The sequence below is a fragment of the Chiloscyllium punctatum genome, chromosome 10 (assembly GCF_047496795.1).
Source record: "Chiloscyllium punctatum isolate Juve2018m chromosome 10, sChiPun1.3, whole genome shotgun sequence".
NCBI classification, from domain to species: Eukaryota; Metazoa; Chordata; class Chondrichthyes; order Orectolobiformes; family Hemiscylliidae; genus Chiloscyllium; species Chiloscyllium punctatum.
In genome coordinates, this window is record NC_092748.1 from 58,671,329 (window position 1) to 58,688,117 (window position 16,789).

The 16,789-nt window shown below is 37.9% G+C and overlaps 2 protein-coding genes across 6 annotated transcripts in view; one reads left to right on the plus strand and one right to left on the minus strand.

Moving 5' to 3' along the window:
- Positions 1-3,718: 3,718 nt before the first annotated feature.
- Positions 3,719-14,658, plus strand: LOC140482201 (kelch-like protein 41). Its single transcript, XM_072579270.1, has 6 exons — positions 3,719-5,005; positions 5,327-5,484; positions 6,506-6,613; positions 6,700-6,885; positions 13,222-13,368; positions 14,441-14,658. Exons 1-6 carry the CDS (start codon positions 3,878-3,880, stop codon positions 14,550-14,552), a joined length of 1,839 nt encoding a protein of 612 aa, XP_072435371.1. The 5' UTR covers positions 3,719-3,877; the 3' UTR covers positions 14,553-14,658.
- A 699-nt stretch (positions 14,659-15,357) lies between these two features.
- fastkd1 (FAST kinase domains 1) overlaps positions 15,358-16,789 on the minus strand; it is a 53,375-nt gene continuing 51,943 nt past the window's right edge. For 4 of the 5 annotated variants that reach the window (XM_072579266.1, XM_072579267.1, XM_072579268.1 and 1 more), the window contains 2 exons: positions 16,477-16,591; positions 15,358-15,529 (listed from right to left, as the gene is read on the minus strand). In XM_072579266.1, the coding sequence (XP_072435367.1) occupies positions 15,437-15,529; positions 16,477-16,591 (208 nt within the window). In that variant the 3' untranslated portion in view covers positions 15,358-15,436. Of the gene's footprint in view, positions 15,530-16,476; positions 16,592-16,789 lie in introns of those variants that run through there. The other variant, XR_011961685.1, reaches the window with a different exon arrangement.

Consider the following 16,789-nt stretch of genomic DNA (forward strand, 5'->3'; position numbering starts at 1 on the left):
AATTAGTGGATAACAGAGCTGACCTTTTCCCATTTTTAAAAATGAACTTCAGACCTCATGATTTGATATTAATATGTTTTTCATGTAGCCTTTGAGATTAAATGGTGCAGGAAAAGCAATTTTTAAAATTCACTCATGCAATGTGAGCAGGCCAGCATTTAATGCAGGTCCCTTGAAATGAATGGCATGATTGGTCATTTCAAAGGGTAGTTCAGAGTCAACTGCATTGTGGGTCTGGAATTGCATGTAGGCCAGGCCAGGTGAGGATTAGAGACAAAAAAAAATGCAGATGCTGGAATCCAAAGTAGTCAAGCAGGCAGCTGAAAGAACACAGCAAGCCAGGCAGCATCAGGAGGTGTAGAAGTCAATTTTTCAGATGTCACCCTCAGGAATAAAGGGGGTGACGGGAGCAGCGTGGTGAAGTGGGGATAGATGAAGACAGGTAGAGGGTATGACCTGGTTGGTGGCAGGGAGCAGTAACAGTGAGGTGTGAAAGAGGTATTTTTAAATTGGAAACTCAATGTTGAGTCCTCCAGGCAGTAGTGTATCCAGGCAGAAGATAAGGTGTTTTTCCTCCAATAGGCACCTTGGTTTGTTTTGGCAATGGAGGAGGCCAAGGATGGTCATGTCGGAAAGGGAGTGATTAGGGGAATTGAAATGAGCGGTTACTGGGAGATCCGGTGGCCCCTGCAGACTCAGCTGCAATGCTCGATGAGCTGTTCCCTAAGTTTACATTCAGTCTCCCAGTTGTAGAGAAGGCAATATCGGGAGCACCTGATGCAATTAATTAAGTTGGAAGAGAGGCAGGTGAACCTCTGTCTCACCTGGAAGAACTGTTTGGGTGTGGTGTACTGGCAGGTTTTCCATCTTTTCTGGTTACAGGAGAAGGTACCTGGGAGTTCAGTGGCGGGGATGGTGTGAACCATGGACCGTAAGAGACAACGGTCCTTGCAGAAGGCAGAGAGGTGTGGGGAGGGGAAGATGTTCTTGGTGGTGGGGTCTATTTGGAGTTGGCGGAAGTGTTTGAAGATCATGCATTGGATGTGGAGACTAGTGGGTGGTAGGTGAGGACAAGGGGACTGTGTTCTTATTGTGCTGGGGGATAGTGGAACAGGGAATGGAGATGTTGCAGTGGAGGGCTGTCTGGATAACTGATGGAAGAAAAGCGTGTTGTTCAAAACAGGTGGACACCTGGTATGCTTGTGAGTGGAATGTCTCCTCATCTGAGCAGATGCTGCGGAGGTGGAGGAATTGGGAGAATGGGATGAAGTTCTTGCAGGATGCTGGGTGGGGGGTGTAGTCCAGGTAATTATGGGAGTCTATAGGTTTGTAGTAGATGTCCATCTGGAGACAGTCGCCAGAGATGGAAATGGTGAGGTTGAGAAAGGGGAGGGAGAAGTCCGATATGAACCAAGTGAATTTGAGGGTGGGATGGAAGTTGTGGAAAAGTCAACCGTATTGCAAAGTTGATTAACTGCTCCAGTTCAACCTAGGTGCAGGACGCTGCACCGATGCAGTCATTGATGTAATGGTGGAAGAGTTGGGGTACGGTGTCTGAGTAGGTGCTGAAGAGAGATTGTTTGATGTGGCCGACAAAGAGGCAGGCATAGCTGAGGCCCATTCAGGATGGTAGATTTTCTTCCTTGAAGGCCATGAGTGAGTCAGATGGGTTTATTTTTTCATGACAATCAGCAATGCTTTCATAGTCATCAGATTCTTAAATCCACATTTTTAAAATTCAAATTCCACCCGCTGCCATGAGAGGATTTGAACCTGGGTCTTCAGAACACTAATGAAGCTTCTGGATTAATAGTCTAGTGATAATATCATTTGAATCCTGAAAGGTTTTGAAATGGGAATGTACTGAGGCAATTAGAGTGACTGGTGTGGAAATTATCACAAAATATCACAAATATCACAATCAAAATGCTTTTCCTGGCATAGAACTGAAATGGAACAGAGAGACGTTCAATATGAAGCTTCCCATGTTAATCTTGACCTAGGGTTATGGAATGGTGCCATTGATGTGAAAAGTTGGAAATACACTATTTTCATCAGCACTGATATACCCTCTGTGAGAAGCAAAAATTCAACATAAAAATTAAGTTTTTAGGTTATACCTTATATGTGTAAGTATCAATCTGCCTCCATGAGTTACTTCCTGTGCAGGTATGGTCTCTAAATTCAGAGTTGAAAAATGTGGTGCTGGAAAAACACAGCAGGCCAGGCAGCATCCGAGGAGCAGGAGAATCGACGTTTCGGGCAGAAGGCCTTCTTCAGGAATCCCGAAAACGTCGATTCTCCTGCTCCTCGGATGCTGCCTGGCCTGCTGTGTTTTTCCAGCACCACATTTTTCAACTCTGGTACTCCAGCATCTGCAGTCCTCACTTTCTCCGACACGATCTGATGCATCAGGGTGAGTTGTGGGAGTCTAGAGAAAATAAGAGACGAGACTGAACCATTGGCGGAAGGGGGATTAATAATGATCAGTGATTTGGATTTTTAAAAATGAAACTTTGAAGCGCATTATTCAGTACAGCATACAGACCAATAAAAATCTAAACCAAAGTGCTGGAGAAATTCAAAAGGTCTGGCAGCATCTGTGGAGAGAGGAAGAGAGTTTCGAGGCTAATTCCAAACTCGATTCGGAAGAAGTCATCGGACCCAAAACGTTAAGTCTGATCTTCTTTCCACAGATGGTACCAGACCTGCAGAGTTTCTCCAGCATCTGCAATATTTTCCAATAATAGAGAAGATTCAAAGATGACATAATCCATTTTTGAACTACTGAGTTAATCGTACTAAATAGATTATTCATTTCCATCATTAACAATATTCTAACTATACCCTTGACTATTAAATTATAAAATATCTACTCTCATAACAGTTCTATTATACGGTTACTAAATTTTAAGGATGCTAAAATATGTGGTTCGCGAGGAAATGAGTCACGTTGAGACAAATGTTCAGTTTATAGTTGATCAAATGCTAAATCTAAAAATGGACATGAGCCAAAGTGATGACCACCTGTTCAGCAGTTGACCTTGTTTGTAAAAGTCTCCAGTGTGAAAGTTACTTGAGGAAAAATAGAGTAACCATATGCACAGTTCTCTTAGGTGGCTTGGGATTTGTAAAAGTTTAAAATATTTCCAAGGTGAGTCTCAGTTCCAAAATAGGCTGTTGGCAAATTATTTTGTTTCTATTTCATGTAAATTCGTCATTTAACTTTTGTTTGAGAAATATTTGAGAAATGTAAGTATATTTGACCAAGAAATGTATTCTATCCGCAATAAAAACAAAATCATATCCCTTCCATAGGCAAATAATGACAGTTGTATACCGTTGTACTGATTGTGATGCAGGAGTCATAATTTAACTGTAACATTAAATTTATTTTGCAAATTTTCATAACGATCATTGGAATTCTTTAAAACAGAATCAGAATCCAAAGAACATTGTGATTAAATGGCGGGAGCGGAATGGGTGTGAGTTGTGATTTGAAGAATCCCTTCGAGAATTTAGTGGAAAGGTCTATTCCGTAATGTGTGATATTCATATGTGTGAGACGCACTAGCCATGACGCTGTCTCAATATGATAAAAATAACTAAATTTAATTCCCTTAGTAATCGCTCCCGATGGCGATTGCCTATCCTGTTAAACTCCTAAACCGATCACAGTTGTTTCTTTCCGTCTGCAGCAGCTGCCAAAATGTGACCCAAGCTGCACATTGGTTAACCTGAATTCCAACGTGTAGGATGTCTCTCTCTATATTTAGCCTGTGGAGTTACATTACAAACTCTTCAAGTGCAGCAAGCCACTGCGGACCCGAGTACAGCAAACGCTACCTGCTCTCTTCGCCTTCACAGTTTCCTCACCATGGACCCTCGGAAAGATTCAAGGGAAGAATCTCGGCTTTATCAAACCACTCTACTTCAGGATGGACTGAAAGATTTGCTGGATGAAAACAAGTTTGTGGACTGTTCCCTGAAGGTGGGAAGTAAATTATTTCCTTGCCACCGACTAATCCTGGCAGCTTGCAGCCCTTACTTCCGTGAGTATTTCTTTTCTGATGTAAACGAGGAGAAGAAACGTGAGGTGGTTTTGGAAGATATTGATGAAAGTGTCGTGGATATGATCCTGAAGTATCTGTACTCCTCTGAGATAGTACTGACCGATGAGAACGTGCAAAATGTTTTTGCTGCCTCCAGTCGCTTTCAGATCCCCTCCGTTTTCACACTCTGTGTCACCTATCTTCAGGAAAAGTTATCCGTTAGCAACTGTTTGGCCATATTCAGACTAGGACTCCTTCTGGACTGTCCTCGGCTTGCTATTGCTGCCCGTGAATATGCGTCCGCTCGTTTTGAACAAATCTGCAATGATGAAGACTTTCTGCAACTTGCTCCGCATGAGTTTATCAGCATCATTGCGAATGACGCTTTAAATGTAGAGAAGGAAGAGACGGTATTTGAAGCTGTAGTAAGGTGGGTCCGGAAGGACAAAGAGACCAGGGCTAAAAGTTTCGGAGAAATCTTTGACTGCATCCGTTTTCGCCTCATGACTGAGAAATATGTCAAAGACCAGGTCGAAAAAAATGACATTATTAAGGCTAATCCAGATCTACTGAAGAAGGTTCAGGTGATTAAGGATGCTTTTGGAGGAAAACTTCCCAAGCCTGAGAAAGGCGCTGACAAGGACGCAAAGAAAGGAGAAGGTGGTGAAGATCTGGTTAACGGTGATGTAGGTGACGAAGATCTGCTCCCTGGTTTTCTGAATGACATTCCCAGACATGGCATGTTCGTCAAGGAGATGATCATGTTAATTAGTGACACAGTGGCGGTGGCATATGATCCAAAACTAAATCAATGCTTTCTGGCTGCAGTAGGTGATCAGATCCCCAAAAACCACGTTAGTTTGGCTACAAAGCGAAACCAAGTTTTTGTTGTCGGTGGGCTATACTTGGATGAAGAAGTTAAAGAACAACCCTATCACTGCTATTTCTATCAGGTATTCCTAAATCTACCGAATTGTGAAATCAGATATCTTTAGCTTTGTTTCAGGAAACTTGATTGTAATTGTTAATTTATTTCACGTATTTTTAAAATCATTCCAAGTTTTTAAAAAATATATAAGCAACTAGTTCCATTTCAATATATTCTCTTCCCTTCTGATTGGAAATAGATATTTGCAAAGTATGATCATTTTGTGAATTAAGTGTGCTCCAGTTCAAATTCCTATCAAATCTCATCGGATTTTGGAATACGTTTGTATATAAATTAAATCAATAGAGAATAAGTCATAACTAAACGGACTTTCCCAACGCTTTAGTTTGACAGTATCGCTAGTGAATGGAATGGCCTCCCACCGCTGCCTTCAGCCAGATGCCTCTTCGGGCTGGGAGAAACAGAAAACTTTCTTTATGTGATTGGCGGCAAGGATCTTCCAAACGAGCAATCACTGGATTCAGTATTTTGCTATGACATGAAGTAAGTGAATCCAGATTACCTACATGTTAACAAAATGTTGTTAGAATTATTTTGTAGCAACTTCTAATACAATGCTTCAAAACTAATAATAGAAAATATTGTACAGTATGGTATTCAGTATCATTACATTTATAACTTAATATTAGCAGTGAGTATATCATACTGAGTCAGAATACAAGGGATGTCTGTCATTGAGATTATAGGTCCCATCCATAACAGGATTATTTTACCCTCCATTAGCTCATCTAAATAGTCAGACCTACAATTGTATTGGTTGGGTTAGTTCTGGGAATTGACTACGAAAATGTAAGTATTGTAACTCGTATGTTTTGTGACATTCAGAAGGCATGATTAAATATGGATTCTATGAGTCCATGATTCTAATCACAATTGGAAAGTTCTTCAGATAATGACAATGCAATATCATCCACTCGGTTATTCAGTTTTTGAACAAGACGCTTAGCTTTCCTATGTCCAATGTTCATTGTTTATTAGACTATTGCACATCAAGAAAGGGCTTAGTACATGAACTTTGAGTTTAGGCGAGGTTTCAACAAACTTGGTGTTGAAAAACTTGACATTATTTAATTTCAATGCAAATATTGGGAAAGCCAGATACAAGTTGCTCCAAGTTTTCATTTTTCCATTACTCAGGCAAGTGTATGAATGCTTTCTCTTCACAGATGCTGCCAGACCTGCTGAACATTTTCAACACTTTCTGATTTTATTTATACACAACGTTGCTCAATTGTATGATATGTAGAATGTCTTTTCAATTGACAGCAACATCCATCAGTGATAAATGACACTTGTATAGGCATTGTATTATGGGAGTATGAAATGGCTTGTTTACACTGTTTTTCAAATTTTTAAGATAATTTATCTTTGCACTGTTATTTGAGGCAATGACCTTCTGCAATTTTCAGCATATTCATGAACAAAAATGTCATTTTTAAAACACGTAAACATTACCTGATGAGCAATGGATTACAATAAATAATCATTTTAATGCATTTTTCAGCAACTTAAAATGGAATGAATCCAAAGCATTCCCATTTAAGATTTATGGCCACTCTGTGATTTCACATAATGGATTAATCTATGTTATTGGTGGGAAAACTGATGATGCGTAAGTATTTTGCACCTTTCCTACATTATGGATTAGTTCTAGACTGGTATAACTGATTTATTTAATCGTTTTTAATTTAATCACAGTAAGTGCATCAATAAATTGTTTGTCTACAATCCTAAAAAATCTGAGTGGAGGGAACTGCGAGCCATGAAGACAGCACGTGCCATGTTTGGAGCTACTGTGCATCAAAACAAAATCTGGGTTGTTGGAGGAGTCACTGATGATGGCCTGACAGCTGCAGCTGAAGCATATGACATAATGAATAATAAGTGAGTATAATCAAACAGATTATAAAACGTGACCTTTTTAGTCTCCCAAGGAGATACTGGAGATGTGATTTTGTTGCACTTAAGAAAATTAAGATGCTGGAATCTGCAATACTAATTTGAATTATAAGAGAAAGACAGGGAAGCAGAGTTTTAAATTGGTGAAAGAAATATTTAAGTTGGTATCCAAATATTTCTTGACACGGTGATCATAATGTCAATTTTGTACATCTGGTCAACATGGATGAATTGGACCAAAGGATCTATTTCCATGCTGTACATCTCTATGACTCCATAAAGTTGATTGCCAGGAAGTGTAGTGGAGGCAAAATAATTCTACAATATTTTCAGAAACATATGTGATATTACATGACAAGATCAAGAATAATAGTTTTTATGATCCTATTTATTCCTCTCTGTTCCTCAGTTTGCTAAGCTTTGTATTTCATTCTCATTCTATTTGACCCCAACACATCTTCCTAGGCACTATGTCATAATCCTAGTCTCTGATACCAGTTCATGACTTCTCCTCTAATGGTGTTGATAATTGATATTAAAAAGTAGTCATTATTTAAAAAAATAAAATTCACAATATAATTAACAATTTCTACAGAAAAGTTTTACAGTCCCACCATTGCAACATTCAAGAATCCTTCACAACTCACAGTACAATCTTGGATATGATAATTAAAAATGAAGACCTGGATAAAATTGAGGCATAGGCTGATAGTTGGTAACTAACATCAGTGTCACATAAATGCCAGGCAATGACTGTCTCCAAAGAGAGACTTCAATTATTTCACCTTGACGTTTAATGACATACCATTTTTGAATCATCCACCATGAACATCCAGGAGGTTAGCACTATCTAAAAACTTCAGTAAACCAGTCATATAAATGCTGGAACCACAAAGGCAGGCCAGAGTCTGTGAATTTTGTGGCAGCTAACTCATCTCCCAACTTCCTAATGTCTGTTCATCATCTGTAAAGCACAAATCAGATGTGTTACAGAATATTTGATGAAATGCTCTCCACTTGCTAGGATGAATATAATTACAATACCATTCAAGAAACATTTTATATCCAAGACAAACCAAGCACTAGCTTGGCACTCAATTTAGCATTTTAAACATTTACTATCTCCATCACCAATGCACAGCAGCATCTACACTGCAGCATCTCACCAAGATGTCAACATTTTTGTGACCACTACTACCAAGAAATTCAAGGGCTGCAAATACATGGGAACATCCAAGGGTCCCTCGTTAAGCTGTAAACTAAGTTGATTTGGAACTAAATTGCCATTCCTGCACTGTTGCTGGGCCAATCCCTTCAGAACAGTCCTGCGGATGTAGCTACACCATACGGACAGATGTTGTTCAAAGGTCAGTTTCACTTCTGCAGTTTTAAAGGGCAATCAAGGATGGGCAATAAATGCTGACCATGCCAGTGATGCTCACAACTCAAGAGTAAATAAAACAAAACCTTTGTAATCAATGCTTTAAATTTTAAAAAAATCATCGCAATTTTCCCAAACCAACTGCTAAACAGGAGCACAAAGTTAGAATAGCTTTATTAGAACTATTACATAGTAGATGGAATGCACTTCATTATCAATCTTGCTAGAAGTGACAAACAGTAGAAAAAGCTTTATTGTTATCATTGGTGAATTTTCTTAGATTCTTCTGTGGGGTATTAATAGCTTTTGCCATTTTTATTTTTTTTGCTTGTCATAGATTAAATTTTAATGTTGATGCAACATACCTTATAAATTGGTAGATCTACTTAAGGATAAAAACATGACTGAACCCAGGTTTTAGATAATAAAAACTCAATTCTTTTCCAAGTCTGAAATGAATGTTGTGATTCTAGAAATAATAATGAAAAGTTTGTCTCAGATAATTTTTTTAAGGCAGGAAGGAGATATATGTAATTATTGTTCATAATTTATACCATTAGGTACTTTATTCTAGAAATATTAGTTCTTAATTTAATGTGGTGTAAGAGCTGAAGACTTACAGACTTGTGCCAGTGCATTATTTTGTTGACTTTACCAACATCTTATGGTTAAGAAGGAAAGTAACCGCAGAATTGATTTTGTAAGTCCCCATGCGAGATTTGGCTCACCACAAGCAGCAACTGAAAAATCCTGAAAACATTCTTATGATTTTCTGGACATAGAAATAAATTAATGAACAAGTCTATACTTTACCTTTCTATCAGCAGGCTAAATACCTCGCCTTCTATTCACCATTACATTTCTATACCTACTGATCTGCTCATTCACACTCATCAGTTTCTCTGATGTGACACTAATCAATTGTCACCAACCCCCTTCAGAAATAATAGCCATTTACCTCTGTGCTTTTGTGAACCACCACCCCATTTCCATATTCCCTTTCCTCTCCAAAGGTCTTGAATATATTGTCATCTGCCAAATTCATATCCACCTTTCTTATATTTTCATGAGTCATCCTTCAGATGCTTCTTTCTATGGCAGTAATGGTATGAGTGACCTTGTGGAGGTGAAGTTCCATCGTCTCACGAGGGAAATGTTCCAATTTGTTATATGGCATTACTACCATGTTAAATAGAATAAACTCAGACCAGATGTAATAGCTCAAAATCTGGCATCCACAAGGCATTGCGAGCAACATTTCATCAACAGAAATCCAGAAATTGCATTGAAAGGATTCCCCACTCCTCCAATAGGAAGGGCCTGATAGATGGAAAATTTTCAGAATCAATTGAATTGGTGAACTTGCATTTATTTTTGTTTGCCATTTGCTCTAAAGACCTTTGAAAGAGGTGGGCCCTGTTGAAACAGTTGGAAGTAGGATTTAACAACAGGCTAAAATTCATAACCTTTCTGGCCTTGCAAAATTTTATATGTTGTGTATAATTTTGCATTCATGGAATGTTAGGTTTCTCCATAAGAGGAGTTGGAATTGGGCATTGGCCCATTGCAATGGCTGTGCCATTCAACAAAATCTTTGCTGATCCTCTACCCCAGTTTGACATTCCCTCACTATTTCCTTGTCCCTTAATTTCCCTAGTACCCAAAATCTAGTGACCACCTTGAATATGCTCCTCACTTTCTCCTAGTTGTGTATAGTCCTCACTTTCTCCTAATTGATTATAACTCTGATCTCCAGCATCTGCAGTTCTCACTTTCTCCACCTTGAATATACTCAATGACTAAACACGCACAGCTCTCTGGATACAGAATTCCAAGCATTCACAAACACTTCAAGTAAGAAATTTCCTATCTCAATCCTAAATGGCTAACTCATTCAGATATAGAAATCATGAGTTCTAGTTTACTCAGTCAGGAAAACATTTTCATAGCATCTACCATGTTAAATCCCTTTAGAATTTTACATGTTTCAGTTAGATTCTTTTTCTCAAAGGACTATAGGCCTAGTTTACTCAATCTCTATTCATTATATTATTCACCCAGATCAGAAACTAGTCCAGCAAAACTGTTGCATTTCCTCTAAGTACACTTTTACATGTAAGGAAACTAAAACTCTATATACAGTACATCTAGTGTGGCTTCATTAATGATATGTATCCTTATAATTATATTCCAATCCCTTTGTAGTAATACCAATGTAACATTTGCCTTCCTAATTGCTTGCTGCACCTAAGTGTTAAGTCTGTGATTTATGTAGAAGGTCATCCAAATCCAGTTGAAAGCAATAATTTCCAAGTCTCATAGAATCATAGAGGAGCCCCTGTGACCCATCAAATTTGCACTGACAAAGCTACTTTGGACCTACACGAGTTTCACTTTCCAGCACTTGACCCATAGCCTTGAATGATGTTCCAAGTGTTCATCCAGGTACTTTTTTTAAAGGTTATAAGGTTTCTTTCTCTCTGTAACCTTCTCCAATCTTGAATGGTACAGGTAGTGATACATCCAGACAGAATGCTCTCGATGGCGCATCCATAAAAGTTGGCAAGGGTATTCGCCACCATGCCAAATTTCCTCAACTGCCTGAGGAAGGAGAGACATTGTTGGGCCTGTGTAACCAGTGCATCCACATGAAGAGTCCAAGAAAGCTTGTTGTGGATGATCACTCCCAGGAGCTTGACACTCTCCACTTGCTCCATCTCTTTGTTATTAATGTGTCAGGGGGCACGAGTAACAACCCGCCAAAAGTCAATAATGCGTTCTTTTGCCGGCATTGAGAGCTGATTGTTCTCAGTGCACCATTTTTCCAGGTCTGCCAGCTCCCATCAGTAGTCTGTTTTGTCACCATCTGAGATTCGACTATGGTGGTGGCATCAGCAAACTTGCAAATGGCATTAGTCTGGTATTTGGTGACAGTCATGGGTATACAGTGAGTACAGTAGGGGGTTGAGTGCGCATCCCTTGGGGGGGGGGGGCACCAGTGTTGTGTTAGTGACGATGAAATATTGTCCCCAGTCTTCACTAATTGTGCCCTGTAGGTCAGGAAACTGAGGATCCAGTTGCAGAGAGTGGGGTTTAGACCGAGATCACTAAGGTTAGTAATCAATCTTGAGGGGATAACAGTGTTCAAGGCTAAACTGTAGTCAATTATAGGATTCTTACGTAGCTGTTCTTGGTATCAAGATGTTCTAGGGAAGAGTGAAGGGCAAATACATTGGCATCGGACGTGGATCTGTTGGTCCAACAGGCAAATTGGAGTGGGTCAATAGTGGGGAGGCTGGAGTTGATTTATGCCATGACCAGTCTTTCAAAGCACTTCATTACCATAGAGGTTAGGGCCACTAGGCGATAGTCATTGAGACATGTTGCATGAGCCTTATTAGGCCCAGAGATGATGTTGGATCTCTTGAAACAGGTAGGGGCAGTGGCCTGCTGCAGGAAGAGTCTGAAGATGTTCAAGAAGATCTCTGTCAGTTGTTCTGTGCATGCCCTGAGTGCACAGCCTGTACTCGGTCTGGTCCCATTGCTTTCCTTGGATTCACAAGAAGGAAAACTGATCTGACCTCTGACGCAGTGACTGCTAGGATAGATTTGCCAGGACTTGTCAGAATAGGTGTTACCTCTCTGCCGAAATTCTGCTCAAAGCGAACACAGAAGGCATTGAGACGAACTGGGAGGGATGTGTCATCATCTGCTATCTTGCACTGTCTCTTTTAAGAACCTGTGATGTCATCTTTTCTTCTTATGAATTTCTGCATTACAGGTTACTGATCGAGAAGGTACTTTTAAGCAAGCTATTTTCAGCCAGTCTGTTTACATGCTGGGCTTGTCAGCTCTCCTCTCAACTGTTCAATTTTCCCCGGTCTTATACACCCAAAGCATCGGATTGTGTAATTGGCTTTTAAGATTGTCAATATACTTAATTCAAACTGGATTAGAGTTTGATTTTGGGGGGGTAAAATTTAAACTGATCAGCTGAAAGAGAGTTTGTTTTTGTCTCCAGGCAACAAGCTAAACGAGTTGTTCGAGCAAGTGTTACATTGTTGCTTAATTGAGAACACTTGGTGCTGTATCTGGTAGTTCTGCTGCTTTCAGCTCTCAAAGTACACCCACATCTTCATAACAAAAAGCTCAGTGAAACATACATCTGTACATATTATTTCAGAAAGCTAAATAACCATGTGAAAAAATGTAATTCATTCATGCTTTTACTCAATCCCTATTGCTCAAGATGGTGGTAGTGAGCTGCCTTCTTGAACTGCTACAGTTCACCTAGTGTTGGTAGACCCACAATGCCTCTAGGGAATGAATTCCAGGAATTTGAACCAGCAGCAGTGAAGGAATGGCAACTATTTCCAAGTCAAGAGGACAACTTGCAGATGGTGGTGTTCCCATACATCTGCTGCTCTTGCCTACTGGATGGTAGTGAGTGTGGGTTTGAAGGTGCTGGATTTTGACAGTGCATCTTGTAGATGGCACACATGGCTGCTACTGAATGATGGTGTTAGAGGGAATCTTGCTGGACAATACCCATTCAGGTAAGTGATGAATACTCCATCAAACTCCTGACTTATATCAAAATTGCTAATATAATGCGGATAAAGTTGTCACACAATCTGAATACTGAACAATTCTTACATATTAAACACATATTTCCAACAAATAATGTTTAAAAATGTTGCAGTGGTGAAACTTTACAATCTGTGCACTTCTATTGGCAGAGTATTTGAAGGAAATGCAAAATATCATTTTAGATATTCACACATTAGATGCAATTTTCGTATGTACCTAAAAGAAATATGTTCAAATAAATTTTTCACAATGTTCTTGTAGACTAGCTAAAAGCCATTTGTAAAAAAGTGAATATATCTATTTATTTACAATTGGAATGTAATTATGCTATTCTTGTTTGACTGTCATAGATGGGAAGTAATGCCTGAATTCCCACAAGAGAGAAGCTCCATAAACGTTGTCAATATGGATGGATCACTTTACGCCATTGGAGGTTTTGCTATGATTCAGTTAGAAAACAAAGAATTTGCTCCCTCGGAATTTGCTGATGTGTGGAAGTAAGTCTAAATGCTAGGAGTACCTGCTAACCTTGGAAAACAATGCAGTTACTAGGAAAGATTGTTCAGGAATTATAGTTTTCAAATCTCCAAATTTAACCCTCAGCCTAAACCAATATTATCAAGATTTGAATCAGAGCAATATTAAAGCTATCCTATAGTTTTTTTAAAAATGAAAGTTGTCAATATTCCCTTGAATGAAACTAGTCAATATTCCCTCAATAGATTCCTGTCTCTGGTGAGTCCTTATCAAAGGTTCCAATAGGAGAAAGTGAGGACTGCAGATGGTGGAGATCAGAGTTGAAAAATGTGTTGCTGGAAAAGCGCAGCGGGTCAGGCAGCATCCAAGTAGTAGGAGAATCGACGTTTCAGGCATAAGCCCATCTTCAGGAATTCAAAGTTTCCAATACCCTGTTATAGGATATCCAAATCTCTACACTATTCCTAACTATGGTTTAAGTATAGTGTATATTTGTACATGAGTCTCAATTTGTAAATAATTTCTCTTTACAGGCTCTACAGGTTTGAGAAATCAAGTGTAAATTTCACACCTTGTTCCTCTCTCTTGACTGAGACGGAGGCCAACTTGACCTGCTGAGTATTTCTCGCATTTTATTTTAATTTGGGAATCCTGCCTTAGGGTTTCCAAGTTGAAAGTTTCTCAACTCCAAATAACTGAAATTTAATTAAAATTACTTTTCAATGCTTTTGAAGTTTCAAATCTAGGTTCTCCAGTTGCAATAAGATTCCTTAGATCCCAATTAAGTGTTCAAGTTACACACCAAACGTAATCCATTTCTATTACCACTGCCCATTGATTGAAAGCACCCCACACTTCACTTCAGCTCTGAAGAGTCATCTAGACCCGAGACGTTAGCTTGCTCTTTTTCCATGGATGCTGCCTGACCTGCTGCAATCTCCTGCATTTGTTGTTTTCAGCCAAAATGAACTAAATGTTTGCATATCTATAGATCTTGTACATACTTTGAATACTTGGCTAAATGTTACATTAATGTTGTACAAAAATGAAACTTTTGAAAGTACTAAAATACATTTTGTACTTTCTCTTTAGATATGAAGATGACAAAAAGGAATGGAGTGGTCTGGTGAAGGAAATTAATTACGCAATAGGAACCACGTGTCTTGCTGTATCCCTCAACATGTTCAGGCTTACCAAATTATAATGAGTTCTATAGAGTAATTAATATTGCTGCTAAACAAAGACAACTATAACTGGTGCATGGTACCAACTGGAATTATTACCATTAAATGAGTCAGAGTTTATCATAATGAGTTTATACAATATTACTTTATACCCAATGTGGTCAGGATGATATCAGGTACATACTGAAGAGGTGCAGAACATATGAATACTGTAGAAGCTGAAAGTACATATACTAAGATTATTTGCAATGCAATACAGTGTGTAGAGTTCTTAATTCTAAAATTTAACAGAAGTAGAAATTTCAACCCATTCTCTCAACAGAATACAACTTGCACATTAGTGCCATCAGCTTTGACATTGCTTAAATTATAAAATTTGAGATTAAAAAGCTTTCTTTAAAATGTTTATTCACTAGTTCTCTAAATTAATTTACTTCTCACTGAATTACAAAATATTTGCACAACTCCTAATTATTCTAAAAATACCCCAGTTACCTGTTGTGCATTTTACCATTTGCTGAAACAGAGTTTGTCTAAAAAAAAATCAATTCATTGTATTTTCTTCTTTTGTTTAAAAATTACCTGATTAAAGTCTATAGTTAAAAAAAAGTAATTATCCTCCAGTACATTATATTCCACCACTGTACAGAAATTTCACTCAAGATATTTCATATTCAATATGGTAAATCTCTAATCTTGGAGCTTCTCACTAATGTAGGATACATTCCCAAAAATTATCCTTACTTGTGGTACTTTTTTTTTTAAATACTGGTTTAGAATTTCCAATTTTTTGACAGTTGAATTGGGTTTAAGAAATAGTAAAAATTAACAATACAAGAATAAATCTGCTTTATTACAATATTTAGTACATTTCCACAACTGATCTAAAACTTGATTCATGATTTCAAGATTTTTTTGTAAATATCTTTTGTTTAAGATATTCTACCCATGCATCCTTTGTAGATAATTCCATGGAATTCCATTGAAAATGAGGGATCTATAAAAGAGAGTCAAAAAAAGGCAAAATTTGTAAAGTTGCACTACAAGAAATAAAAGTATAAGCTACACAGAAATACTAAAAAAACAAAAGGATTATTTGAAATTGTGAAGTATGAGGACACATTTTTATCATTTATTGGTGATGCTTTGTTTCATACTTTAAGTAAAAAAATTCAAAAATAAAAAGCAATAAAAGTCAAATTACTGCCTCACCAGTCACCAATGCATAACACGATTGATAGCATTTATTTCATTTAGTAAATGGAAATTAAAAATTTTTCCAATAAAAGGAAATTTAACAGCTCATAATATTGTACCTTACATGGCTAATTAAAAAAGCTAATGGGAAACAAAATGGTTAATGCACAATAGTCTGGATTTTTCCCAATCCAACAGGAAGCCTGACAGATTACAACTGATGGATACACACCTGGGTCTTAGTACTCTAAAGTGTTACTTTTTTTTGGTGGACTCTGGAATTACCTGGGTGCTAATGACAGCAATGTTAGCTAAAGTTTACTTCTTCATGTACATATTAATTTGTATGATGAAATCTTACATGTAGCATGTAAGATGGTAATTTAAAGACCACGTCATTACCTTAGCAATGAAATGCAACACATTTCTGCCAACCACTTCATGTATTTGGATAAAAAAACAACAAACCATGTATTATTTACTTTCATTAAGCTCACTTAGAAAGATAAATTTCAAATCCAGGTAATTTCTTGTGTAAAATTCGAAAAAAAAATGAAAAAGCCAGAGAGAAAACTGAACAGATCCTTGCACCATTTCAAGCTTCTATTCACCTTGAAGCTGTTGGAAAATGCACGACTAATCTAAGCCATTACATCAGTATATAAAATGCTATTCTTAGAGTCAAGGTATGTGTATATATTTTGAAAGCAATCAGAATAAGGCATTTTCTCAGAAATAACAATGTACCTGTACTACATGGTATCCCAAAATCTCCAAGTGTCTCTTTTTCATAACAGTGTCTCCTTTCATGTGATGAGAGTTCTTGCAGAAGGCTTTAGAGTCAAGAAAATCTATAGCAACCCTATAGGAAAAGCAACACTTTTGATTATTTTTAATTCATAATGTACTGACAACAATTCTTCTTCAGTTTGAAAAATAGTCAGATTGGCTCAAAACACTGCATATGTTTCTCTCTCCAAAGATGCTGCTAGACCCAAGTTTCTCCAGTATTTTGATTTTATTTCAGATTTGCAGCAAACATAATATTTTACTTTTATTT

Bases quoted from the DNA above. Each gene is read 5' to 3' on its own strand.
- LOC140482201 (XM_072579270.1), top strand. From the start codon at position 3,878: ATGGACCCTCGGAAAGATTCAAGGGAAGAATCTCGGCTTTATCAAACC. The intron at 5,006-5,326 runs GTATTCCTAAAT...CCAACGCTTTAG, and splicing joins ATCACTGCTATTTCTATCAG to TTTGACAGTATCGCTAGTGA. The intron at 5,485-6,505 runs GTAAGTGAATCC...TGCATTTTTCAG, and splicing joins GTATTTTGCTATGACATGAA to CAACTTAAAATGGAATGAAT.